This window comes from Hyla sarda, chromosome 1 (assembly GCF_029499605.1).
Source record: "Hyla sarda isolate aHylSar1 chromosome 1, aHylSar1.hap1, whole genome shotgun sequence".
NCBI classification, from domain to species: Eukaryota; Metazoa; Chordata; class Amphibia; order Anura; family Hylidae; genus Hyla; species Hyla sarda.
Window position 1 is genome coordinate 436,706,353 of NC_079189.1, and position 27,065 is coordinate 436,733,417.

The 27,065-nt window shown below is 40.9% G+C and overlaps 1 protein-coding gene across 2 annotated transcripts in view; it reads left to right on the forward strand.

Moving 5' to 3' along the window:
• Positions 1-19,883, forward strand: part of LOC130282831 (thyroid adenoma-associated protein homolog) — a 52,032-nt gene extending 32,149 nt beyond the window's left edge. For both annotated transcript variants that reach the window (XM_056531655.1, XM_056531664.1), the window contains exons 16-31: positions 2,302-2,444; positions 2,726-2,899; positions 7,779-7,924; positions 8,011-8,139; positions 8,688-8,792; positions 8,887-9,081; positions 9,180-9,330; positions 12,413-12,638; positions 12,723-12,950; positions 14,096-14,300; positions 14,392-14,589; positions 14,690-14,919; positions 15,080-15,265; positions 15,338-15,583; positions 15,675-15,883; positions 19,567-19,883. In XM_056531655.1, coding sequence (XP_056387630.1) covers positions 2,302-2,444; positions 2,726-2,899; positions 7,779-7,924; positions 8,011-8,139; positions 8,688-8,792; positions 8,887-9,081; positions 9,180-9,330; positions 12,413-12,638; positions 12,723-12,950; positions 14,096-14,300; positions 14,392-14,589; positions 14,690-14,919; positions 15,080-15,265; positions 15,338-15,583; positions 15,675-15,883; positions 19,567-19,802 — 3,007 coding nt within the window. In that variant the 3' untranslated portion in view covers positions 19,803-19,883. The remainder of the gene's footprint in view (positions 1-2,301; positions 2,445-2,725; positions 2,900-7,778; positions 7,925-8,010; positions 8,140-8,687; positions 8,793-8,886; positions 9,082-9,179; positions 9,331-12,412; positions 12,639-12,722; positions 12,951-14,095; positions 14,301-14,391; positions 14,590-14,689; positions 14,920-15,079; positions 15,266-15,337; positions 15,584-15,674; positions 15,884-19,566) is intronic.
• The last annotated feature ends 7,182 nt before the right edge of the window (positions 19,884-27,065 follow it).

Here is a 27,065-nt window from a genome sequence, read left to right on the forward strand (position 1 = left end):
TAGAGTTGTGTCTAGAAGGCATGTTTCACAGTCTGTGGCTCTCCATAATTAATTTGCAGCACTTTCAGAGTGTAAAAGCAACATGGAGGTTGGCTCCGGCACAGAGGGTAAGGAACCATCATCTCCTATCTCTAAGGTATGCACGACTGCAGCCAAATACAAAAAAGGATAAGGTGAGGACTGATAAAAGCAGTTGTTGTTCGGTGATTCTATTAAAAAATCTTAATCCTTTCAGTACTTATGAGCTTCTGAAGTTAAGGTTGTTCTTTTCTGTCTAAGTGCTCTCTGACAACTGTCTCAGGAAACGCCCAGTTTAGAAGAGGTTTGCTATGGGGATTTTCTTCTAAACTGGGCGTTTCCCGAGACAGGTGTCATCAGAGAGCACTTAGAAAAGAACAACCTTAACTTCAGAAGCTCGTAAGTACTGAAAGGATTAAGATTTTTTAATAGAAGTAATTTACAAATCTGTTTAACTTTCTGGAGCCAGTTGATATATATAAAAAAGTTTTTGCCTGGAATACCCCTTTAAGCAAGCAAAGTAGGAAGGGGGAGTGGATGTTCTTGTACATCTAGGGACAAATGATCTGGCTTACAGTGAGGTTTCAGAGGTAAAATAAGCTTTTCACACACTTGGTAATGCAGTTCTGCTTATGCATAACCTTCAGAATGATAGGCAGATGTGCATTTGGGATTTCTACTTATGGCTTGGCGAATAGTGCCAGAAGCAATGTGTTGGCTTTGTGAACTATACAAGAGAGATGGTTTGCATCTTTCTCTCAAGGGAATGAATGCCCTAAGTCGACAGTTCAAAGTATTTGCTACTTTTAATGTGATTGAAAAAAACATTGACTAGGTAGCTCTGTTCCATTCCCTGCACAAGTCAAACAGTTAGTCTGGTCTCCTCCCTGTCTGGCATGAAGTGTGTGTGGGGCATGGCGAGGCACAGCTCTCGCAGGCTTTAGTGACATTGCGCCTGCTGGGGAATGCCCACTTTCTCCTGCCGGGAGCTCATGCAGTGTGAACAAGGGGAACGGTATGATACAGAGCTTTTAAAGCTTGGGGGAAAAATTTAAGGGTAGAAGGGGTGTTAGGAGAAGTTAGGGAATATAATGGGAGTTAGTCTAGAAAATATGGTTTGATGACAGGTACTCTTTAAAAGAAGATAATTACCACAAGAGGACATAGTTTTAAATTAGAGGAGCAAAGGTTTCTGCAGTAATATCAGGAAGTATTACTTTACTAAGAGAGTAGTGGATGCATGGAAGAACCTTCCGGCAGAAGTGGTAGATGCAAATACAGTGAAGGAGTTTAAAGGGGTACTCCCGTGGAAAACTTTTTTTTTTTTTTTAATCAACTGGTGCCAGAAAGTTAAACAGATTTGTAAATTACTTCTATTAAAAAATCTTAATCGTTCCAGTACTATTTAAGGTCTGTATACTACAGAGGAAATGGTTTTCTTTTTGGAACACAGAGCTCTCTGCTGACATCATGAGCACAGTGCTCTCTGCTGACATCTCCAGAGCAGCATATGTTTTCTATGGGGGATTTTCTCCTACTCTGGACAGTTCCTAAAATGGACAAAAATGTCAGCAGAGAGCTCTGTGTTCCAAAAAGAAAACCATTTCCTCTGTAGTATTCAGCAGCTAATAAGTACTGGAAGGATTAAGATTTTTTAATAGAAGTAATTTACAAATCTGTTTAACTTTCTGGCACCAGTTGATTAAAAAAAGTTTTCCACAGGAGTACCCCTGCATGCATATGATAGGCATAAGGCTATCCTTCATTGAAGATAGGGCAATGGACTATTCATAGTATTCAGAATATTGGGAAGACTAAATCGGCAAAATGGTTTTTATCTGACACTTTCTTTTTTTTCTATAAGTTGTGTAGTCATTTTTAGTCTGACCACAGTGTTCTCTGTTGCCAACTTTGTCTGTGTCAGGAACTGTCCAGAGTAGGAGCAAATCACCATAGCAAACCTATCCCGCTCTTGACGGTTCCTGACATGGACAGAGGTGTCAGCAGAGAGCACAGTGGTCAGACTGGAAAGAACTACAAAACTTTTTCTGTAGTATACCGCAAATAAGTTCTGAAAGGATCATGATTTTTATATAGAAGTAATTTACAAATCTGGCACCAGTTGGTTTGAAAACAAATAGTTTTCCCTCCGGAGTACTGGAGTATACTGTCATAGAAACAGATAATAGTGTACCATCATAGTTTTCATATTTTTTTTTTATAATGCAAAAGCATGCAAAGCATTCATGGCACCACTTTGGATTATTTTGTCTCCTGATTAAGGCCAAATGATTCTGTGCACTTGACAGAAGGTGTTCCCCTGTCTGCTCTAGGACTTGTTACCTATCTTACCAAGATGCTGAAAGATCATTATTGTTGTGCACAGAAGAACCTTTTACTTGCAGTTAGCGAAAAGCCCCTGCATGGTATGTATCCGCTTTTATGTGACAATAGTTTAAATACAGTATTTGTACAATGACAACTTGTTTCTGTGTGTAAAGAAACTAAACAAACCTCTGTTAAATTTTGTCTGTCATTCATACCGGTTGTCCTGGACTTTTCTTGTTGTACAGCAAAATTAACATACTTAATTTTCCTGTATGTTTAGATTGTTCTACGTAAAGTATGATATACACTGTAGGAAATATTGCATGACAGTTATATAGGAGTCATTTACATCTTTTTTCATCCTTGCTGTCACCTATAGGGTTGCTTTCTGCTCTGAAGTTATGCCTGCTGGATGTTTCTCCTAAGTCCATGTTACAAGCTGATCATGCCACCAGCTGGCGATGTCTCCTGCAGAATCTTGTTAGCTTGTTGCAAGAAATAGCTTCCTTCATCCTCCGCTTGCTGCACAAAGCATGGAGGAAAGAGCCTACGGGTAGGATGCTAATAACATTATACATGTTTTTTGTGGGTTTCGTTTGTGTTTTAAAAACACAGAAAAAACTCCATGGGGGAGATTTATTATCTTATATAGAGGAACAGTAGTGCAGTTGCCCAAAGGAACTCAGATTGCTACTTTTATTTTTAAAAAATCCTCAGAAAAATTGGAAAAAGCAATCTTATTGGCTGTTATGGGTAACTGCTCCACTGTTCCTCTACACAAGTTTTAACATATCTTCACCCTTGTGGTTATTAACAACACGGTTTCATGCATAAAACACTTGTTTTTGTGTTTTTGTTTTTTAAACACATGTTTTAAGATTTAATTCTCTCATCATTTAGTTAAATGGAGCATTGTGGGGTAAAGTTTGCAACCACTAAGAACTGGACACTATGCAAAAAATGGTAGCTGGTCCTGCACATGCTATAGCAATCATGCAGTCAATGAGCTTATCAGTTTTACCTTGCATTTGTAGTAGGCATATGCCAGCTTTTGTAGGTCTGTTTTGTTTTCATGTTTTTAGTTTGCTATTTGTCTATCTTATTAGGTAGGTAACAGGCCTTCCGGTTTGTCCCCAAATAAGAAGTTTTGAAAGAGCTTGGGTGACCATTCAGTCGTCATTACAAATCATACACTAAATTACAATCATACATAGCATGACAGCACAGGTCCCCTAAGCTATACACTGTACCACATGCTGAACTAACATTCCACTCCATCACTCATTATCGAAAAAAACTAAGTTGAAGAAACAACGCATTACAATCTGATCGGGGAGGGGGGTGGGATCTATGGGGGTAGGGAGGAGCGGATCACCTTAGGGAGCCCTGGAATGAGCTCCAGCAAGTCCTTATCTCTGATGAGCTTGTAAACAGTCTTAGGCTTCCTTCCACAGGTCTGGCTTGAGTCCCTCCAGTTGATGTTCCCTTATGAACCGGATCACATCCCTGTAGAACCAAGGAGCGTACCAGTTGTAAGTGATGGAGCTGTCCGACTTGTCCCAGCTGAACCTTTTCCAGAGGGGCAAGAGAAACAGGCGAGACATGGACCTGCCCGCAGAGCCTTTCTTTTCAACCAGAGTCCTCTGCATGCTGACACATACAAAAGAAGCCCACAGCAGAGTGGGGATATCGGGGATGCCCTTCCTACCCTTGCTGGGCTGTTTGTACATTACAGTCCACTTAAGTTTGTCCCTGTTGCCTCAGATTAAGTTAAACACAGTATGGGTAATGGCCCTGCAAACGGTGGCTAGAAGGGGCAGTGACTGTGCGGTGTACTTTAGCATAGGCAAAACTTCACTTTGGGGATGAAGAGTCCTTGTTCAGGCGCAAAATCATTTCAGTCCAGAATGGAGGTGGGATCCTTCACCACAGTATAGAAACGTTTTAGGAAGGTAGTGATGTTGGATCTTGGGATGTGTGGGTTCCTCATTGGAACTGTAATCCTCCTCTTCTCCCTCTGCAAGGGACAGTTCCCAACAAAGCGGGCAAAGGGGGAGTCCGGCCTCGCAGATTTCACCATATCCCAGTAGTGTTTACAGATTCCAATGGAGGCAAAAGTAATATAAAACATCCCAGTGAAGAAAGACTGGATGCTTGCAGTTTCCGATTTGGAGAATCCCTGTTCCAGGACCATCTTCTTCCCAGAAACCTCCCGGCTCATGTTGGGGATCCTCCCGTCGACCTCCTTCAGCTTGAGCATAACGATCTGCCTCATCTAAGGCTCCAGGGTTGGAGAACCATGGTGGTGGAGCTGGGCGCCGGCTCCTTGTCTGGAAGTCGTGGGGGGAGCCACTCTAGAAGCCTGGGGAGCAGAAGGAGAAAAAATTCCAGGCTGGGTCTCCTTATCCAAAGCCATTGTAAATCCAAAAGGAAGGTCAAAACCAAAAAAGAAAAGGTCTGTTCCTGAAGAAAATCCAAGCAGGCGAAGAAAGTGGGCAGAGCTATGCAAATTCCTCCACAGATTTCCCCAGCAGTTGTAATCCAACAAGTCAAAGCAAAATAAAATCCTTGGCAGGAAAAGCTTGATGTTGAAAGCAGATGATCCTCAGAAGAAGCTTGAAGACCAGTATATCTTTCCCGGAAAGTCTCTCTCCAGATTTTTGTGTTCTGAAGAGAAACCAGAGCAAGAAGGGTGAACAGTGTTGATACAGTCTCACTGCTAGTCCATTTTTTTAAGAAGACAGTTTGGAACAGAGTTGCCTAGCTCCTCTCTTACTGCCAGCCATAGGGTCACTCAGTGTTCCTTCCTACTCTACTCTATTGAGTATACTCTCACAAAATGGTAACAGTAGCTAAAGGAGTGACCCTGCTAACACTAGCGGAGAGCCAAAGAAAGATGATGATGGGGTGAGTGTGTTTTCCCTCTTGCTCTTCTATTCTATACTTTCCATGTTACAAAGCACTATGGGAGAGATTTATAAGTTTACCAGTTGTCCATAGCAACCAATCAGATTTGATTCTTTCATTTTTCAAAGGCCCTTTTAAAAATGATAGAAGTAATCTGATTGGTTGCTATGGACAACTGGTCATCTTTTCCTCTGCTCAGGTTTTGATAAATCTCCCCATATGGATTTTCATTCTCAGTCATTGGGCAGTTCTCCCAGGCCCTCCTCTTCCCTTTTATTGTTTATAGGTTGTTTTTTTTATGTCATCACTTTGTTGACTACTTCTTTCTCGAGGGTGCAACTTGTCTCTTTTCCTTAGTAGAAAAGTTTTAGGCATGCACTCCAGACCTATTGTTTGGCCCAACTAGTTCTAGAATGCTTCTGTTGATTTGGTCTGAGTCCAGCACACATGACGGAGTTTGGTGATTGTTTCTAAGAAACAAGGAAACTTAAATCCACTAAGATCTTCCTTTATCTCTTATTCCTCCCAATTTCCTTTCCTTTCCTGCACTAGCTGCTGGAGAGTAACAAAGTATCAAATGCTAGGGATGAAACGGCATATACCTGACAGGGATGCTGGTCACTAATATTTCCATCCAACATCCTGGAACTACAGGCGATTTGTTTCTCTATCACTTCTGGACTCCACTGCAAGAGGTCAGCTCTATCTGCATTCAGTCAGTGCAATTGTCTACTTGATACATTGTGGTGTACAGTAAAGTTGGACTGAGCAATGCTCCTGCTTGCTGTGAGCATAATCCGGTACAGGGGCTTTCTGTTTTTACAGCGCCAGCGCATGCATCTGGATTGAGTAGTGGTTCCTTGAAGAGTGGTTCCTTGTTTGCGAAGTATCTTAGTAGCATTGTTCATTGGAGTACTTAAGATGCGGACTTGTTGACCAGATTCAACCACAAACTACCTTAGTTTGTGGTCCACGCACAGTTCATTCTCCAGGATCACTACAGTTTTCCACCAGCTTTTGTAATCACAAAATGTTCATACCACAATCCTGAGAGCTTATGACTTTCTTAAAGTGTGCCTGTCGTTAGCATAAACTTTTGAACAATGTAGATAATAACATTATATGTATATTTGTAATATACACCCACCCACACTTCCTGTATTCTGTCTCTTCATAGAGAGACACAGGCAATAGCTGCAGGGACAAAAATATACACATTTATCCAACGTATATTACAAATAAGATACATATGTTATTTTCTACATTATATAAAAAGTTTTTGGTAATGACAGGTACACTTTAATCCTAACCAGGCTGAGGATAAGAAAACTGTTCTCATTTTAAATTACCTCTAGATCTGAAAGTCTTTCTTTTGGTTGTGTAAGGAGCCACTGCTTATCATCATTTATCTTTTCAAGGGTCTTTACTTTCTCTTGCATCACTAAGATTTGGGGCTTTTATTAATTACTTTGAGGTGGCAAGACTCACTTGCCTGCTACGCCTAATGTCCATCCATTTCTCCAGGGGGCTGCCCATGCCTGTCCTGGTGCCATACCATTGTCTCTTTATGGTCCTTGCATGAGATCTCTCACTGGTTTATTGGAAGGTAGCTGTTTTGGTGGTGGTTCCTACCATACAACTGGGGTGTCTATTGACTTTTTTTTTTTCACCTGGAATTCTCTATCTGGTGCTTCAACAAGACATAACAATTCATTGTCCTGTCTTCTCCCTACCAACAGTGACATCCTCTGTCCACCTATACAAATCTTTTCTCTTCTAGGCAATGTTCTCTAAATCATCTGACTCTAGTTAGCTATCTGTCTTTTTATCAGCTAAATGGCTTTAATCATTATGCTGTGGCAAGTGTTTTACTTCCAGTTCAAATTGAATCAGACCACTGGACTAGTGACGCCCTGGGCCCCACACACCCTAGCACTTAAACCATATTCTTATTCTTGGAATGTGAATGAGGCTTTTATTTCCTCAGTCTCTAAATGAGGCTTTTATTTCCTCAGTCTCTAGATCAGGTATAGCATGTACATGAGGAGATTACGCTTTTAATGTCTGCGTTCAAGTAGCAAAAACTTATCTGCCATATATATATCCCACAGTCTTCCTTGTCCCTCAATGAAATAGAGAATAAAGAGTTTTTACAGGCATTTTTACAAATAATCTGCTTCCCTGCATTACAAAGCACTACAAAACTGCAAGAAAAAGTGTTTTACATTTGTTACATTGTTATATTTGCAATATATAGCAGAATATTATTAAGTCCTATTAATTCCAGGGGGGGCTATAGTACAATAAACATTTAGTAAATGACTAGAACAAACGGAGCGAGAACCTTCTACGAGGGCTTACAAAAAGTGAACAAGAAATGATATTTTAACATTAAATTGGGCAGTCATTGTTTGCGACATTAGGTTAGACTTTGTTAGACAACATTGTGTTATGCTTTCAGCAACATACACAATGTATATGTTATTCTTTCACAATACATTAACTTTGTTATGTATCTCACACAGAAACAGCCGCCCCTTCTTTTCACGACATGGGCAAAGCTGTTAGTGTTCTGATTGCACATGGAAGAGGCCTAGAGGAAGTCCAAGAAGACCTTCTCATTTCTGAAGAGCACAGCCTTATTATGACTTGTTGCTGGGTCTCTTTAAAGGTGAGACTCCATTAAGCTAATATGTTTGACATGAAAGGCAATGTATAGTAAGTTTCCTAATTTGTTTGCGTATCTAACCCTGCCAGGAAATTGGGACATTTCTTGGTCCACTGGTAGAGAAGTTGATTGCTGCTCCTACACCAATCATTTCTGACACAGCAGTAGAGCGTTCTATGGCAACATATCACGATATATTCATGAGATGTCGTCACTGGGTAAGTTTCATATTGTGGTTCTTATGGTCTATCCCATGACTTGTACTAACTTAAGTCTATGACAACTACCAGAAAAATTAAGACATGTACACTAGACTGCACCTCCATTACATAGAAAGAATAGCTTTATTACAAAATATGACCTAACTAAGAAGTTCATACAAAAGCAGGTGATTAAAACAGTTCAAAAATAAACACAAAAAGTGCACTAACATAGCCCAGAATATTGGTCAAAAGGCCATACGTAAAGTAAACAACTATATCTGAGAATATATATATATATATAATACTTCTTTATCCTGAACACCTAATGATTCAGTTTGGGTCATTTTTTTTGCCTGTATCCAACTTCTGGTTTGACTGGCTGATGGGTTGCCTTCTTCTGGACCAACACTGCAGGATAATAATGTGCACTGAATATGTTTTTTGCCAGCCTACAAACTATGTTACTAAAGTACAGTAGTTTCTCTCACTTCAGGGGTTAAATATTTGTCTTTACAGTCCTATGTTGGCTCTTCATGGATGTATAATACGTGTTTATCTTGTAGGGGGCTGTAGATGGATGCAGCACAGGATTTACAAGGCTTTGTGTAGCATTACTTCACCATGAAGATGAAAGGTTGAGAGATATGCCAAGAAAAATGATGGAGCAGGTTTAGTACACACTAAATAAATAAAACATTTCTTTCTTTCTCTCTTTTTTTTTTTTTTTGTTTATTACCTCTTAATGTATTCTGTGTTTTGCAGGCCTTGTTGGAGGCAAAGTCTCAGAACTCTCTCTCTGTTACCCGCAGAGCTGCAGGCTTTCCAGTTCTCCTACAGGGTATCTTATCTGCAGAGGGGCCACAACACCCACTTCTGGAAACGTGTGTAGTATCTTTACTTACACTAGCTAAAGAGCCCTTTCCCTCTAACTGGGACCAGACACGAGACCTCCCACAGGTAAAGAGGCTGAAATAAGCGAAAATGTTTTTATAGTGGGACAGATGTAAATTTTGTGAAAGTAGGAAATACATGACTATATATATATTGGTTTCCAGGTAACTGCTGTTCATGCTCTACAGACTATGCTTCGATCTGCAGGCCTTCGCTCTACACTACTCTGCCATGCAGTTCCTATAATGTCCCTATCGGTCAGCAGTCTGTCCTCTCCCTGCTGGGCTATGCGCAATGCAGCTCTACAACTGTTCAGTAAGTTGTGCCTCACTAACGACTTATCTCATAGTAACTGTGATTTTTTTTTTTTTTCAATTTATTTATTTTTATTCCTAGAACAAAAAGAAGTTACAGTACATAGTACAGTGTTTTGTACATGGTAATCTATACAGCAGCATGCTACCTATTTACAGTTGTGTACATGTCCAGCATAACCCTTCTTGTAATTGCTATCTCCCTCCCCCTGCCATACACAGCCTCTCCCCTTTCCAGTCTTTTTATTACTTTTTTAAAGGTATGCTCGGACAGTTCTTTCTCTTTTGAATAATAACTAGAGATGAGCGAACTTACAGTAAATTGGATTCTCCACGAACTTCTCGGCTCGGCAGTTGATGACTTATCCTGCATGAATTAGTTCAGCTTTCAGGTGCTCAGGCGGGCTGGAAAAGGTGGATACAGTCCTAGGAGACTCTTTCCTAGGACTTTATCCACCTTTTCCAGCCCACCGGAGCACCTGAAGGCTGAACTCATTTACGCAGGATAAGTCATCAACTGCCGAGCCGAGAAGTACGTGGCGAATCGAATTTACTGTAAGTTCGTTCATCTCTAATAATAACCTAGTCCTACTTCTGATGCTACCCCAGGATAGGTATCCCACAATTTTCACTGTTTGTCAAAATTATTTGGAGCATCTATTTTGTATAAACTTAGCATAGTTAAAGCACATATAACCTTTGACAGTCTCAGCGACACCTCCTCTGTCCATCGCCTTCCTTCTGTGATATAGGCCAAGCGATTGCCAACTTTTCTAGGAGATTCCCAGCAAACTCCCCAACATATCTCAATAGTCCCATACTTGGCTGTCTATGTATTACCATACTAGTTCTGATTTATCTGATGCCTCCCTTTTTAATTTGAGGTTTTATGTTCCCAGAGCTTTGAGTCTCACCTTCTAATGTACTGAAACTGTATCGCCAAATTATACACCCGTGCACGTGGCAATGTCAAGCTACCCCCCCAGTAGGCAGGTAGTACCCCCAGATTAACCCCCTCCCCCCCAGTAGGAAGGTAGTTCCCCCAGATTAACCCCTTCTTCCCCCCAGTAGGAAGGGAATACCCCCAGATGAACCCCCTCTTGGGGTACTGGTGGTACTACCTGCCTACTGGGGGTGGGGGGGAGGGGGTTAATCTGTTGGTACTACATGCCTGCTGGTGGGAAGTGGGGGTTTATCTGGGGTTACTACCTTCCTACTGGGGGGGGGGGGGTTAATATGGGCCCCTCCAGTAGGCAGGTAGTACCCCCAGATTAACCTCCTCTTCACCCCCAGTAGAAAGATGCGGGGGGAACTGTACTGCACCTAATGTGGGGGGAACTGTACTGCACCTAATGTGGGGGGAACTGTACTGCACCTAATGTGGGGGGAACTGTACTGCACCTAATGTGAGGGGAACTGTACTGCACCTAATGTGGGGGGAACTGTACTGCACCTAATGTGGGGGGAACTGTACTGCACCTAATGTGGGGGGAACTGTACTGCACCTAATGTGGGGGAACTGTACTGCACCTAATGTGGGGGAACTGTACTGCACCTAATGTGGGGGAACTGTACTGCACACCTAATGTGGGGGAACTGTACTGCACACCTAATGTGGGGGAACTGAGGGGCATGGGGTCTTGTGCGAAGGAGGCACGGAGTGTTGTACAAAAGGGGCATGGGATCTTGTGAAGGGTGGGCATGAGATGTTGTGCAGGGGGGCATGGGGTGTTGTGCAGGGAGGGCATTTTTTTTTTTTTGGTGCGGCCCACATAAACTTAAACCTTGTTTTTTGGCCCATGTTAGCCTTTGAGTTTGACATGCTTGGTCTAGACTACGAAAGAAAGGACCACTTGATACAATGTACTAAGTATGTGTCTCAGATGGAAACACTCACTATAACAAAACCTATCACATAGCCACTGAGACAAAAATGTTTGCAAAAATAGTGTACAATCTTTATTAAGGTGCATAAATGCATAAAATCACAATTAAAATGGAACAGAAACAGAAAATACAGGTGTCTCATACAGTACTTAAGGTGAGTATTCTAGTGCAGGGACTATCTAGAGTTATTCCACAAAGGTATATGGGTAAAAGGAGCAGCTATATATACATATTAGCACAATGCCCATAATAAGTACCTGAGGACTACCCGAATATACTGCACATAACACAACAATAGGGGTCCCAAACATACAAGTGCGATCGTACATAGAGCATATAGTATCATAACCAGACCACTATACCCTGTAACCCTAGCACAGATTCAGGTGAGGACCCGCCAAAGTATGGCACATATCACCTCAACATGCCATGGTCCAAGAATAAGGAACGGTCAGATGACACATGATGCACAAGTTAAATCAGGACAACCTTACCAGCAGAGACCGCCACCCCTATGTGGTTTTGTTATGCTTGGTCTAGATTCTACAGTGACTGTGCTCCCTATCCCATTAGGGGTAATTTAACCCAAAACCTTTACCTTCTTTCGTTCTTTTAAGTAGAGATGCCTGTAAACATTGACATTGTTAAATATTTTAATGCTAAGATATGTAATCTCGAAAATGCCATGAATATTGGTGCTATTAATTCTCCTAGGAGTTTCAATATGATATAGGGATAGGAGGGCAGATTTTGCTCACATTATGGACAGTCCATAATTATTGGTAATGAGTCTGACTGACCTATAAACAATAACACATAATTTGCATACAATGTTATTTTTCCTCCTCTCCATATTTATATGCCACTATACCAGGGTGATGTGTTATGGCACTCACTAGAGGGAATATAGCCAAAGTGAATTGCAATAGCATCACTGGATCGTTGTGGCAGCCCTTTATGTTTATCATTCGTCCTGCACATCCTCTATTACAAAAGCAATGTGATGAGTGGGCAAACAGGCTTGTTTGCCTGTTCATTGGCTGATCGCTGGGCCTGCGAAATAAATTAATGTTTTCTTGTTTGGCGGATAATTGCCCCATCTAATAGGACTCTAACTTGTGACCACTCGCATCCAATGCTAGGCCACACAACTGTGAATTTTAATGGAATGAAAGTATCTGCCTTTCTTCACCCAGCTGCCCTCACTGTTGGAATGCTAGGACTGTCTCGCAGTGATGTGGATTGTTCTGTGCAGAGCACACTTCATGTTGGTGCTCTTCTGCGGAGATATCCAGGATTGAGTGATGTAATGCTAGAGGAACTGCAAAAGGCAACACAGGCAAAAGAAATGCTGCATCCTAGTTTGCATCCTATCCTTACACTGCTTGCCAAGCTACAGCCTGGGGGAGACAGTGAAGCCAGGTAATAGGACTTTAGAAGGTATTTGTTATGTTTCTAGGTTTATTAAAATGATAAAACAAAATCTACATTTTATTGTGTCTTCAGATGTTTTATAGATCCTCTGTTGGACCTAAGAGAAAACCCTATTTATGCTGTGCGTGTCATGGCTGCCCGTGCTTTGGTGCCTGTTGTCCCAAGGCTAGACTATCATGAACTGCTTGTTCAACTGATAAAAGGCCTTCCCCATACCATGCATGGAGTGTCCCACAATGCTTTACATGGACGACTGCAGCAGATTTACGCTCTGTTATCATTAGCTTCGAAGGAAAACTGGTGAGAATAAACTGAATAGGTGGGACCATTGATAGTATTTTTTCCAACAAATTTTTTGATAGGGTTGTAAACGCAAGTCAAAGTTGTATAATTTATAGCTTTTTTTGAAGACCTTTTTCTCTGAAGTTAACATGTACGGCATGTGCAGTTAATTCTCTAGGAACTATAGACAATCCACCTCTAAGGATACCAGTGGTCAGGCAGTGAATATATATATATATATATATATATATATATATATATATATATATATAAAAATATATAAACCTTTTAAGAATTTCAGCATTAAAGGAGTTATCTGGTGGGTTAGCCAATCACTGGCCAAGGCAGAACATTGCTGCAGCCAGAGATTGGCTGAGTGTCAGTATGACACACTGGTCCCCGATGACACTCTGGGTCCAAGTGTCACTCTGCATCTCAGGAAGAGGATCGCAGTTGGGGACTGGAGCAGGACTCACTGGAGGCACCGCAAGAGTACAGTTTTTTTTTAATACACTGTAAAAACTCCCGCCAGATAGTCCCTTTAAGTTAGGACCTCTCTGCAATAAAGATTGATTTTTGGTGGGCGATCATCCATACCTTTTAAAATTGGAGGTAAATGTTTTAATGTGCTGTTTGCTAATTCTATGATAGTTAGTCTCTTTGACCTCCTGAAACGTGTGAAAGTCCAACATTTTTATAAACTTGGGGTAAATACCCATTCACAAAAATATTTGATTATTGAATACATCAATAATGGATCTTATCAGATTAGAATGACTCCTACTAATTGATCATTCACTTGCAAAAACAGCACAAGTAGCTTAGCTCAATCTTAGGTTTACTGAGGGATCGGATGATATGCAGTCCATCAAAGCCTACGGAGATAGGAGGGGGCAGTAGCTGAAGAGAGCCAGAGGCAGACAGAGTGACAATATGAGTTTATAGTAAATATAAGATACCACCCCTGTGCTTGATTCATAGTTTACACTACTCAGTACTGCTCTATAATTTCCTCCATGCTTGCTAATGCCAAGATTTGTTCAATCCATAGTTAACAATTGCACTTATCATTTAAGTGCTTGCAAACTTATTATCACTTTTATTTTCACTCACGTTGCTTTTGTTATCTTCATTTATACTTTTGTCTTTTCATTTCTGTTCAGTACTTCAGAGGATGTCATTCAGGAGGTGGCTAAGCAGCTAATACCTTTTCTTTGGCTGCTGTCACCAGTGCAGAAGTGCCCACCAGTTAGAAATGCCTTTCTGGATGTTGTTTGCCTGTTGCTGCCCAGTTGTGAAGAAGACTTTTTAAGTCAAGTACTTGAGGCAGTCTGCAGGAAAATACGTGTTGAAGAACATATATCACAGGTCGGAGCATGCAATGAGCAATAGTCAACGAAATGGTGAAGATGGAAGTCTGTATATAGCTCCGTCAGCTTTGTGTATTTTTCCCATGCAGGTAGGAGCTGACACATTTCATGAGGCATGTGTCTGGTTTATCTGCAATGAAGCTATCAGTTCTAATAGCCATGCTTGCTATGGTCTAGTGTCACAGCTCCTTAAATCTGGAGATACGACTGTTCTTAGATGGCTAATAGAGAAGAAGATTGGAGATGTTCCTGGAGCATTGGGACAGTTACTAGAAGACATAATGCAGGTATAAGGAAATAAAGTAAGATTCTATATAGGCCTTTCTAATCAGCTGGATTTCATTGTCATTTCAGGGTGAATGATTTATTTTTCTTTTTATCTGTTAGGATATGTTGAGCAAAAATCTGACCAAGAATCATTCTACGAGTCTCGGACTATTCTTAGAAAGTTTTATTCACCTGCACAGAGTTTGCCCATATCTAAAAATGCATCCTATTCCGAATGCTAAAACCATTCAGTGTGTACACGGCCTTCTGTGTCTCCTGGAGGCAAGGAGAGGAGGACCACAAGTCCGTGGCCATGCACTTTGTAATCTAAGCTTGCTACTTGCACATTGGTAATTGACCCTTTTAAGCTGGGGTGTTCATGTATATGGTGAAAGAAAAAGATGAAAGTAATGTGATGGGTGTAGTTTTTATGATTCTTGGAATAAAAATATACTGCCCAGGTAGCTAAAATATGTTAAAATCATAAAGGAAAACTTATTTTCTTAACAGTGACCTTTGGCATGATCTGTCCCTTGCTACCCGCTGGCTCTCTACTCTCCTTGTGTGTGCAGACCCAGCAATATCATGTGAGAAATTGCGACTGGCTGCTGCAGAGGCTTTGCACTTGGCTGGCGGTGACCTAGTGAGACAAGCACTCCAACATGCTTCATGTGGTCTCAGACAGCTGGCTGTGAGGTTAGACATCTACCATGAAGTCTTCCTCTTTTATATTCCCTTCCTACATTAAATTGTTACCTTTGTTTTTAGGACTATACTGTGTGGAGTGGATTTGCTTCAAGATGAGGACCGAGGTGTGAGAGACCAGGCTACTAGCTTTGCTGTCTTAGCCCTGAATCAGCAAGCTGAGAAGTCTTTGCACAGTGACTGGGCTGTTCTTAAGCTCCTGGAGCTTTTGAGGGATAATTTCTGGGACTGTGAGGAGACCTTCCATTCTCTTATATCTCGCCTACCTCCTTGTAATCTTCATGCAGCACTTTCCTCTCTTAATGACAGGTGATTTGTGACACTAAGATTACCAGTTAATGTAGAAAGAATGTAGAAAGCTGTGAATTATATTGTTCTTTTCCCTCTCTTGTTCTTGCAGGTCCGTGGCACTCTATGAGGAGGATGAGCCCAATGTGTTTGCAGATCCCAATTTCTTTTGTAAACTGCTTTGTCCATTGATCCAGGAGCTGCTGGATCTCATGGCTCAGGAATCTTCCCTGTGCTCAGTAGTGCTCCAGTGGGTAACAACTAATGAAATTCCAGTGCGAGAACAGATACAGATATGGCACAGCTGGGTGACCGAACAAGGTAAGCCAAAAAAGGTGGAGCTGTGAGAAGACAAGCAATATACTGTGTCCAGCCTGAGGTAATCAACATATACACTAAATTCAATGTTTGCCACATTTTGGGATCTGTTGTTTAAGTTTAATGAAGTATAGAGACAGATGTGTAAAATACATTCCTGACCTGTCTGTTTTAGTAAGTACTTGTATTCTCCAGGAATTAACATTTCTGAAGAATCTTTTCTGCCCTGTCATTCATCTTACACATTTATGAATAAATAGACAACTCGGTGGTGACATGTTCTTACACTCTGCAGCACAGTCTTGTCAATGCCAGACTGCAAAGTTCCGCTCCCTTTTAACAAGAGGAATAGTACGTTTATTTATTGATATTCAGGAGGAATGAGGGGAACATTAGAACACATATAAGAAAAAGTTTTCCAGAATGGTTATGTCGTGGGAAACAGTGTTTATGCAAGCATCCTTGTCAAGAATAGCAACAGGTCCTCAAAAATAGCCAGCCTTCAAAAATGTAGCTTTTAATAAGCCCTTCCTTCCGGAGATATGAAGGTTTATAGTTTGTCTGGGTGTGAACTTAATATTAATAATGAGAGTGCCTATCAGGTGATGGGCCGGATTATACAGTCTGAATGTTATACACTGAGGGTTGTGTATGACTAATATATATACCCTGACTGTATAATCCCACCCATTACCTGATATTCCCTCCCATTAATAAAATTAAGTCCCGCCTATCTAACAGTGTCCCTGAATTATCAGACAATCTCAGGAACGCGTATCAGAAAAATGTAAAAGGTGTGTGATAAGAGCATCCCAAACTAAAGGTGTACTTATCCCCTAGACATCTTATCCCCTATCCAAAGAATAGAGGATAAGATGTCTGATCGCAGGGGTCCCACTGCTGGGGACCCCCGCGATCTCTGCTGCGGCACCCCAGACATCCGGTGCACGGAGCGAACTTCGGATGACTGGCGATGCAGAGAAGTGGCTCGTGATGTCACAGCCATGCCCTCTCAATGCAAGTCTATGGGAGGGGGCATGGGCATGATGTCACGAGCGGGGTGGGGCCCAAGGCTCTAAATGAATGCCAGGTGCAGCAGGGAGATCGTGGGGGTCCCTGGCGGTGGGATCCCTGTGATCAGAAATCTTATCCCATATCCTTCGGAGAGGGGATAAGATGTCTAGGGGCAGGGTACCCCTTTAATGATAATGCCATCACATTTTTTGAGGGGTTGGCCAAAGATCCTCCTTAACACAATACAAATGCCCTTCTCTAGCATATATAGTGAACACAGGACATGGCATTTTGTAAAGCTATGCTATCCTGTAAAGACAGGACACATGCTGTTCACTACTTATAAAACATAGGTGTGCGGTTTTCACATTTTGGCATTGATTTTGATTTAAAAACATAAAGGTAAATGAATCCTTCCTAATCAGCAACAAATCACAGACAAGTGGGGTATGAGCTCTATTTAGACTTAAAGGAGATGTCCGGCGCAGACTTTTTCTATTCTGTTCTGCCCGGGCTACAAAAAAAAGACTAAACAAACTTTCACTTACCTCCATATTTTGCCCGGAGCTCTGCAACAGCTGATCGCTCGTCAGGGCTGTTTACTTCCTACTTCCTTTAGCCCGGTACATCACACGGTGCTTCAGCCTATCACCGGCCGAGGAGGAACATTGCTGCGGCCACTGTGTGACGTTCTTTTTACATCCTAATGATAACTGAAATCACCTAAATGGCCCTGATCAAAAGTTTACATACCTTTTTAAATGTGTGGCCTTGTTACAGATGCACACAAGTTAAAATGGCAATTAAAAGTTAATTTCCCACACCTGTGGCTTTTTAGTTTGCAGTTAACATCTGTGTAGAAATAGTCAATACATTTGTAAGATCTCATGTGGATGCACTAAGCAGGATAGATACTGAGCCATGAGGAGCAGAAAAGAACTGCATAATGAGGCAATCGAACTTTATAAAGATGGAAAAGGGTATAGAAAAGCGGATACAGTCCTAGGAGACCTAAGACTGTCATCCCAGACTTTTAAAGGCAATCCAAAGCATTTGGAAAGCTGAACTAATTTATCTAGACTAAAGTAATCAACTACCGAGCCTCAAGGTTCGTTACAAACCAATTTTAATATAAGTTCGCTCAACTCTAGTGGTCACTGATGTTTTGGGAGTGTGTGAGCACAGGGAATCTTGTGAACATTGATGGCTACATGATTTCAGCATGTGTACAGAAAATACTAGAAGACAATTTTCATTATCTTGCAAGAAAGATGTGCATGGGATGCTCTTGTACTTTCCAGCATGGCAGTGACCTTAAAGGGGTACTCTGGCCCTAGACATCTTATCCCCTATCCAAAGGATAGGGAAAAAGATGTCTGATCTTGGGGGTCCCTCCGCTGGGGACCCCTGCAATCTCTCCTGCAGCAACCACTTGTCATCAGCCTCACGGAGCGAAGATCGCTCTGTGTCTGGTGACTCACGATACAGGGGCCAGAGTATCTTGACATAATGGCCCCGCCCCCTCGGGACACCCCCCCCCTCAGTGCAAGCCTTTGGGGACCCCCGTGATCAGACTTCTTATCCCCTATACTTTGGATAGGGGATAAGATGTCTAGGGCCGGAGTACCCCTTTAAGCACAAGACTAAGTCAACACCCTTTAGTGGTAACAGCAGTGGTCATTACAGCCTCTTAACCTTAATATAATTGAGCCCCTCTGGGGCAATCTTAGACACTCCGTTCATGCAAGACTAACTACTAATTTGCATGATCTGGAGGCATTTTTGCCAAGATTAATAGGCAGCTATATTACCTGCAAGAATTTGGGACCTGCATGCTGTCATTGATGCTAAAGAGGGCAATACAACAACTAAGGCTATGCAGGCTAATGAACAGGGATCATTTCAGTTTTTTATTTGTTGCCATGTTTTGTTTTATGATTGTGTTATTATGTTATAACATATAGTTAAATATGAATCTCATAAGAAATGCGTTTTGCCCAGTCAGGCTGGGTCCACACTACGTTTTGTCCCATACGGGAGCGCATACGGCAGGGGGGAGCTAAAACCTCGCGCTCCCGTATGTGCTCCCGTATGCCATTCACTTCAATGAGCCGACCGGAGTGAAACGTTCGGTCCGGTCGGCTCATTTTTGCGCCGTATGCGCTTTTACAACCGGACCTAAAACTGTGGTCAACCCTGCCGTATGCGCTCCCGTATGGGACAAAACGTAGTGTGGACCCAGCCTCACTTATGTTTTCTTAAAAAATTGTGCATGTTATAGCATTCTCCAAGAGTATGCAAACTTTTGAACACAACTGTAGCTGCTTTGTAATCATTGTAGTTTTAGGCTGGTTCCACACATAGTGTTTTGGTCAGCATTTGTAGCCAAAACAAGGAGTAGGTTTAAAAACAGAAAAAGGTGAAAATCTTTCTTTTATAGTTACTCTCTGTGTCTGTTCCATTCCTAGTAATTGCTAAAAATGCTGGAAAAAAAATAGGACAAAATACAGACCAAAAAGAGCTTCAAGACCAAATACAGAGTAGAATACTATTTGTAAATAAACCCAGCCTTATGATAAGTACAATTTATAAGTGATAATATGAATTCACTTGTTTGTTCTTTTTTATGGTGATAACCTTTTGGTCACTTGTTCTACAATTTTCTCCTCCAGGATCCATATCGCCTCTGTTGCTTAGAGCCTCTGCTTGTTCCCATGTACATACAGCCATCTTGGGTTTGCTGGTTAGAATTGAGCTGCTCGTTAAGGCCCAGGAGATGAAACAAGACAATGGTTTCCAGATTACACTTTCAGGTGCTCTGACAAAGGAGCTCTCTCAGATAAAGGAGGAGCTTGCGCTTCATCATTTAGGATTTTCTAATATAGTGACGAATATGAGACAAAGCTGAAAACATTTGCCATCAAATGTGCTACGTTCCTAACTACAACATAATGTAAATCATTCTATAACCTAAAAACAAAACAATAAAACAGTGGGGGGGGGGGGGGTTGGGGAAAGCCCCACAGTTCCTGTTGCCATCATTGGCAGTTGTCTTCCATCCCAATAGTTGTAGCATTATCCTGGCTGTGTATTACAGCTGGGGCCGGGCTGCTAATTTCTTCCCACAAAATTGTCTATTTTTTAGTCAGTGCACAGTTAGACTTAATGTAGATTTGTCACAGAGGCTCAATCTGTTTGATAAATCTGTCCTATTCTTAAGCTGCATAGTATAAGCTTAAATCAACTATTAGTTGGGATAAATGCTACCAAAGTTCTTTTGCACACAGTGTTGCATCTTAAAGGAATTTTCCAGGAATAGAAAAAAAAACAGAGCTCATTTCTTCCAAAAGCATCACCACACTTGCTCTCAGGTTGTGTGTGGTATTACAACTTGGCTGCATTTACGGCAGTGGAACTGAGCTGCAAAACCACACACAACCTGAGGACAGGTGTGTTTTTTTTTAAAGAAATTGGCTGTTTTTCTAGTCCTGGACAACCCCTTGAAGTCCTCAGAGACACTGGAGTGGGTAAAAGGGGCATGTCAAGTGGCACATACATGTAAAGCTACCAAGAGTCTTAATGGTATTAAACCTAATGGTGAGCAGTTACCGTGAAGAAACACCTCTAGTAGTTCTTCAAAACTTCCTTCCATCAGCAACTTTTTATTTTTGTATTTTTCAACAGTGACAAGAACTGATTTGCACAATTATTTGCTTAATATTTACAAATTATATTTATTGGTATTACTGTGACTTCATCAATACTTATCTCAAAGTGTTTTTGCATTCCTGACTTGTCTATGTTGTTACAAAATAAAATCTATTTTTATACTTCTGTCATTTCTAATTCAGTGTTACCAGACATTGACAAAAATGAGTTTCCAGCACACTTTTTGTATTCATTCCCAGTTTTTAAAATCCCTGCTTTTGTCATGTAACAGAAATTTTCATTTCCAATGAATAAAAGTCTCTTGATCATGAACATATTTGTTGTTATACAACCTTACATTGGCAGAATACAGAATATTTGATACAGTCCTAACCTAAGTATTTGTGGAAAGGGATTTAGGGGTAATCATTTCAGAGGCCTTTAAGGTTAGGCAGGCAATGTCGTAGAGCAGTGGAAAATGCTAGAAGAGTGCTTGGGTGTAAAGAGAGAGGTATTAGCAGTAGAAAGAGGGAAGTTCTCATGCTTATGAATGTGTGTTTAGCTACACGTTTTTAAAACTACCTTGGCAGGCTTAAGTTTGGTCTACATGTGGTTAACCAGTTGCCGTCTAAGGACGAGCCAGCTCGTCCTGAGACGGCAACCGTTGTATGACTGTTGTATTTGTAGGACTTATTGATTGGATTTTTTTTTGCATGTATGCCATTGACCGTGCGGTTTAATTAACTATATATTTTTATAATTCGGACATTTCCGCACGCGGCGATACCACATGTTTATTTTTATTTACACTTTTTTTTTTATGGGAAAAGGGGGGTGATTCAAACTTTTATTAGAGAAGGAGTTAAATGATCTTCACTTTTTTTTTTTTTTTTTTTGCAATGTTATAGCTCCCATAGAGGGCTATAACACTGCACACACTGATCTTTTACATTGATCAACGGTTTCACATTGGAAACCATTGATCAATGATTCTGTCGCTTGACTGCTCATGCCTGGATCTCAGGCACTGAGCAGTCATTTGGCGATCGGACACCAGGAGGCAGGGTAAGGGACCCTGCTGCTGTCTCACAGCTGTTCGGGATGCCGCGATTTCGCAGTGGACATCCCGAACAGCCCCCTGAGCTAACCGGCAATGATTTACTTTCACTTTAGACGCGGTGTTCAACTGGGTTATAGAATGGGAGCGGACTCATGACATACCGGTACATCATGGGTCCTTAAAGAAGAAGTATCATGGACCAAGTCACAAATTTTTTTTTATATCATGTGAAAGTGCATCAGCTCATCATTCTGACAATCTGCTCCTCATGTATCTCACCCTCTCCCTTCTCCTGCAATCCCCTCTGAAAGATCGGTACTTCCTCGTCCATGGAGGTCCCTGACTTCCTGTCTCCCATAATGCCTTTTAGTTCATCATAGAAGTAGCCCAGCCTAGACCAGTGCTTCCTAACCAGGGTGCCTCCAGCTGTTGTGAAACTACAACTCCCAGCATGCCTGGGAGTTTTAGTTTTGCAACAGCTGAAGGCACCCTGGTTGGGATACACTGACCTAGACACTGATCACTTTCCTAACAGCAGGCTCAGTGTTTCCCCTCCCCCTGCTTCTATTCTCAGGACATCGTTCTTTCAGACTGACCTGCTGTCAGATTGTAATCAGTGCAGGGGAAAACAGGGATCTCCCCCTCCTCCTCTGCTTCTTCTCGGGACATTGGGACATCGTTCTTGCTCTTATAAACACTGAGCTGGCTGTCAGATGCTTCCCTGCCGAGGAGATGAAGACACGTGAGCTCAGCTCACTGGGGCTTCTATGATTGGCTGAAGCTGCACATGGGAGGTTCCCTTGCCGTGCACAGAGCTGGCTAAGCTGCAGAACTATGGGAAATTGTGACATCACGGCCCCCAGCATAATGCAGCTCAATGGGGGGTCGCAAGTCATCAGAACAGGGAGCTGCTGAACTTCCTCTCTGAACAAAGAAGCTAGAAAAACAGGTTTTACTTACAAGATGGGTGAAGTCAGTGATTTACAAAGTGATATAACTTTTGCTTCTGCATTTAAAACACAATACTTTTTCTACATGGGACTTCTCCTTTAAGGGGTTAAAAAAAAAACACCCATTAACCCCTTCCTTATTAATAATAAATGAATAAAAAGCAATCAAAAAATCCGATCAATACAAAAATGGTACCGCTAAAAACTTCAGATCACGGCGCAAAAAATGAGCTTTCATACCACCCGTACGCAGAAAAGTAGAAAAGTTTTAGGGGTCAGAAGATGACAATTTTAAAATATTAATTTTCCTGCATGTAGTTAAGATATTTTTCCAGAAGTAAGACCAAATCAAACCTATATAAGTGGGGTATCATTTTAATCATATGGACCTACAGAATAAAGAGAAGTTGTCATTTTTACCGAAAAATGTACTGCGTAGAAACGGACGCCCCCAAAAGTTACAACATTTTTTCTTCTTTTTTCGCACAATGATTTTTTTTTTCTGGTTTTGCCGTAGATTTTTGGGTAAAAAGACTGGTTTATTACAAAGTAGAATTGGTGGTGCAAAAAATAAGCCATCATATGGATTTTTAGGTGCAAAATTGAGTGTTACGTTTTTTCCTCCTTACCTTTTAAAAATCATAAGTGCAAAAATGGAAAAACGCTCAGTCCTTAAAGAGTTAATTTATCAACAGTTGCACACATTTGGCTCACATACTCAGGATTTTTTTATAAGCATGTTCTGTAAGTGAACTTTTTTTTTTAGTGATTAATTCACTACCGCTACAAAGTCAAAGGGCAAAATCATTCAAGGAAGCAAGTTTGTCAAACTTCACTTCAGCACAAAAAGTTGCATAAACTATTGCAACTGCATAAAATTTGTGCATTTATAAAACAATTAAGCTTTTTACAACAAAAGCTCAGTACATCTCCCAATTGGGGGAGGGGAGGGGCAGAGTTGTCAATTTAGGGGACTGAAAATCAGCAGCAGATCCCATTGAGGTCAATGTAATCTACTGTGGATTTTTGGATGTGGAGCACCCTCCTTGGCTCAACCCAGTAGTGAGAAAAAAGTGACTGTACCTTAAAGGGGTTTTCCACCATAAGGTGATTTTAGTACGTACCTGGCAGTCTAGGGACTAAATGGCTATGTCATGAGATTACCATAACACTGTGGCTAGCTTTTTGTGAACTTGTATATCCTATTTTTTCTTTTTTTTTTTTTGTACAAATCCCACAATTCCATTTTCCTCCCTCTCACACATCAGCCACCCCACCCATTGAAACATAAATGAGCTGCATCCATTCAAAAGACCTGTGGTTTTCAATCAGGGTGCCTACAGCTGTTGCATTAGTTGCAGATTGATCCCTCCACCCATTGAAGCAGACAGGCTCCCTGTCATCAGCTGACTAGTGAGTCAGGTCTCCACCGCATTGCAAGCTGGGAAAAATCTGAGACAACAGTCATTTTGTATGTTGTTAAAAATATTGGGGTGGAAATCACATAAGAATTGTGAGAAAACCGTCACATACAGGAACAGACACTATATTATGAACTACACTTAACTTTACAGCCCCCCCAAATAAAATAAAAAATCCTGGAATACCCCTTTTAAGGCAGACTTATCACAGTTGCTCAAGCCATTTAGAGCTGATGTCGTATTACACTAGTATAAATTTTATACCAGTCTGAGGTGATCTTATTTGGATGCATTTTGTTGTAACGTGTTGCATTTTTGACCATGACACCTCTTAGTAAAACCCTGCCCTTTTGTCAAGTTGAGTGCAAAAAATGCATGACACAATCCAACCTAATAAATTAGATTACTTGCCTTATGTATGGTTAATTTAGTTTTTCTGTATTTAACAAGCAGATTAAGGCATTGTTTCATCAATATAACTTTATTAGATGCTGCATATTACAAAAAAAAAAATATATATATATATATGTCATTTTTTTCCTTGTAGCTGACAGTGTGCTAAATTTTTTCTTATGCATGAAATGTAATTCATTTATTTTTATGTAACAGATAAAATACATGAGGATAAATATCTCTACATATATTAGCTAATTTTCAGATAGGTATATGGAATACACAATGTGGTCTGGTTATCAGAATAAAAGCATATATATGATTGTGGGCATCACAGAGGCTACAAACTTGTTTGATGCCAACCAAGTTAAAATGCTCTGTTCCAGTATATAATACTGTATGTAAACTTTTATCAGCTCCAAACCTAACAATTTTGTAAGCATTGTATTCAAGTAAATGCTGCACATGCATGGGCATAAACTAAATGCAGACTTTAGAAGGTACTACATCTCATTTGTTACACTGATCACTTGGGGTCCAGATGGTAGGATCTTACCATGTATTAATAGCGTATTGTAAACAGAAATATATAATAAAATTGGTTCATTGTTGTCATTACTGGATAATGTGGTTGTCCTTAATTGGGCTTTGGGAGGGTTACCCTTCTAAAATTATTAAAATGGAAAGTTGGTAAATTAACAAAACAAAAAAAAGGTGCCATCCTAATTTGTCTTGATTCTACTCAAGGTGAATACCACTTCATGAAGAAGCCATTGGCTAGCATTTACTAACATTGCATTACAAGCCTTGAGGCACCCGAAACATTTATAATTTGTTTCAAAGTGGTACACTGACCCTAAAAAAAAAAAAAAAATAAAGAAAGAAAGCATGTGCCAGAATTTGACTATTTTACACAAAAAAAAACTGGTCTAATTGTTTCATCAATTCCCTTTTATTATTTCACATTTTCTTCATGCGCCTTGAATTATCTACATTGGGGCTGTTTATCTGATGTACATGGGGTTACTTACAATTCTGATGTGAGGCACATAGGGTTACTAATCTAACACCATGTGCCCCATATTCAGTAACCCCATAACCTAATTTTAACCCTCAGCTTGAACCTTTATCCCTGGCAAGTGCACGACACAAAAAGTAGTTGTGTAACCTTGTACTATAGAATTTGTAGAATTATGCCTATATTTATTTTGATATCAGTGGACCAGATGAAAAAAAGAGCAGCCATAGAAAACAAAACTGCCAACACTATTTAATCCTTGCTTCATTCTTTACCTGCTGGGCTACAAGGAGTTGGCTGGGAAAAACAAAGCATTTTTTAACAGCTTGGGGGGTGGTGTAAAAAATAATAAATATAATATACCCACAGACACAGAACCCGGAAGAAGTGGACACCAGCAGAGGATCAGGAGCATTGGTGTGGAGAAACTCCATTCCTTGCTGCATCTTTTACCATATGTACATAAACAAACACCAGTAACTACCAAGTCCGCAGGGAGTACCGCCAATCGTTTCATCTTTTTAAAAATACTGTGTACAAGTGTTCACTTTCATTTTTGTTGGCTGAGCAACATAATACTGAGAGCAGTCCTCTGGGCTATAATGGAGTGTTTGTATTACATAATTGTACTGGGAGAGACTGATGGCGCTGGCTTCATTTAGGAGAATTCATTATTTTTACACCACCCAAACCATGGAGAAAATCTTTATCCTGAGACAACCCCTTGTAATATTTGACCTGTATGATGTAAGGTAATATGGTGGGATGACTCAAATTTTTACGGTCATCCCACCACAGTAGCATACTTCATCCCTATATAACAGCCATCATTGTGTACTCTAATGACTTAAAGGAGATATGCGGCAGAGAAAACGTATCCCCTATATGCAGGATAGGGGATAAGTGTCTAATCACAGGCGGGTCGGACCGCTGGGAACCCCGCAATCTTATGTAGGAGGCCCTGGCTCTGCTCCTGTAATGACGTGTCACACTCAGCATGGAAACTGGTCGAAACACACCTCTTCCATTCCTCTCTATGGAAGAGGAGAAGCTGGGATAGGGGGTACGTTTTTCTGCCACATATCTCATTTAAGGGGATTTTCCCACCAATTGTAATATATGTAGTTATATAAGGGGAGATTTATCAAAACCTGTCCAGAGGAAAAGTTGCCCATAGCAACCAATCAGCTTCCTTCTTTCATTTTTAACAAGGCCTCTACAAAATGAAAGAAGCAATCTGATTGGTTGCTATGGGCAACTGGGCAACTTTTCCTTTGCACAGGTATTAATAAATCTCCCCTATAGTGCTTGCGGAGACAACAGTATTACTCAATACAATTTTTTTCTATTGCCTTGTACAAAAGTTATTCCCCTACCTGTAGCCCATGTGCCTTGCTATGAATGTTGTTGCCATTGGTTACATCCACCAGCATTCCAGAGAAGTCTGGGTCATGTATGCTCAGTTGGTTTTCCTGTTCCCCTTCCTGCTCTGTCAGTTTGCCTGACACAAGCACTGAAAACAGCCTTCCTTCCTGCTCTCACATGCTGTCACAGGAAACAGGAAAACCAACTGAGCATGTGTGACCCAGGCTTCTCAATAACGCTGCTGAACGTAACAAAGGACAAAAACAACAACAAGGCAGGCACATGGGTTGCAGGTAGGAGAATAACTTTTGAACAA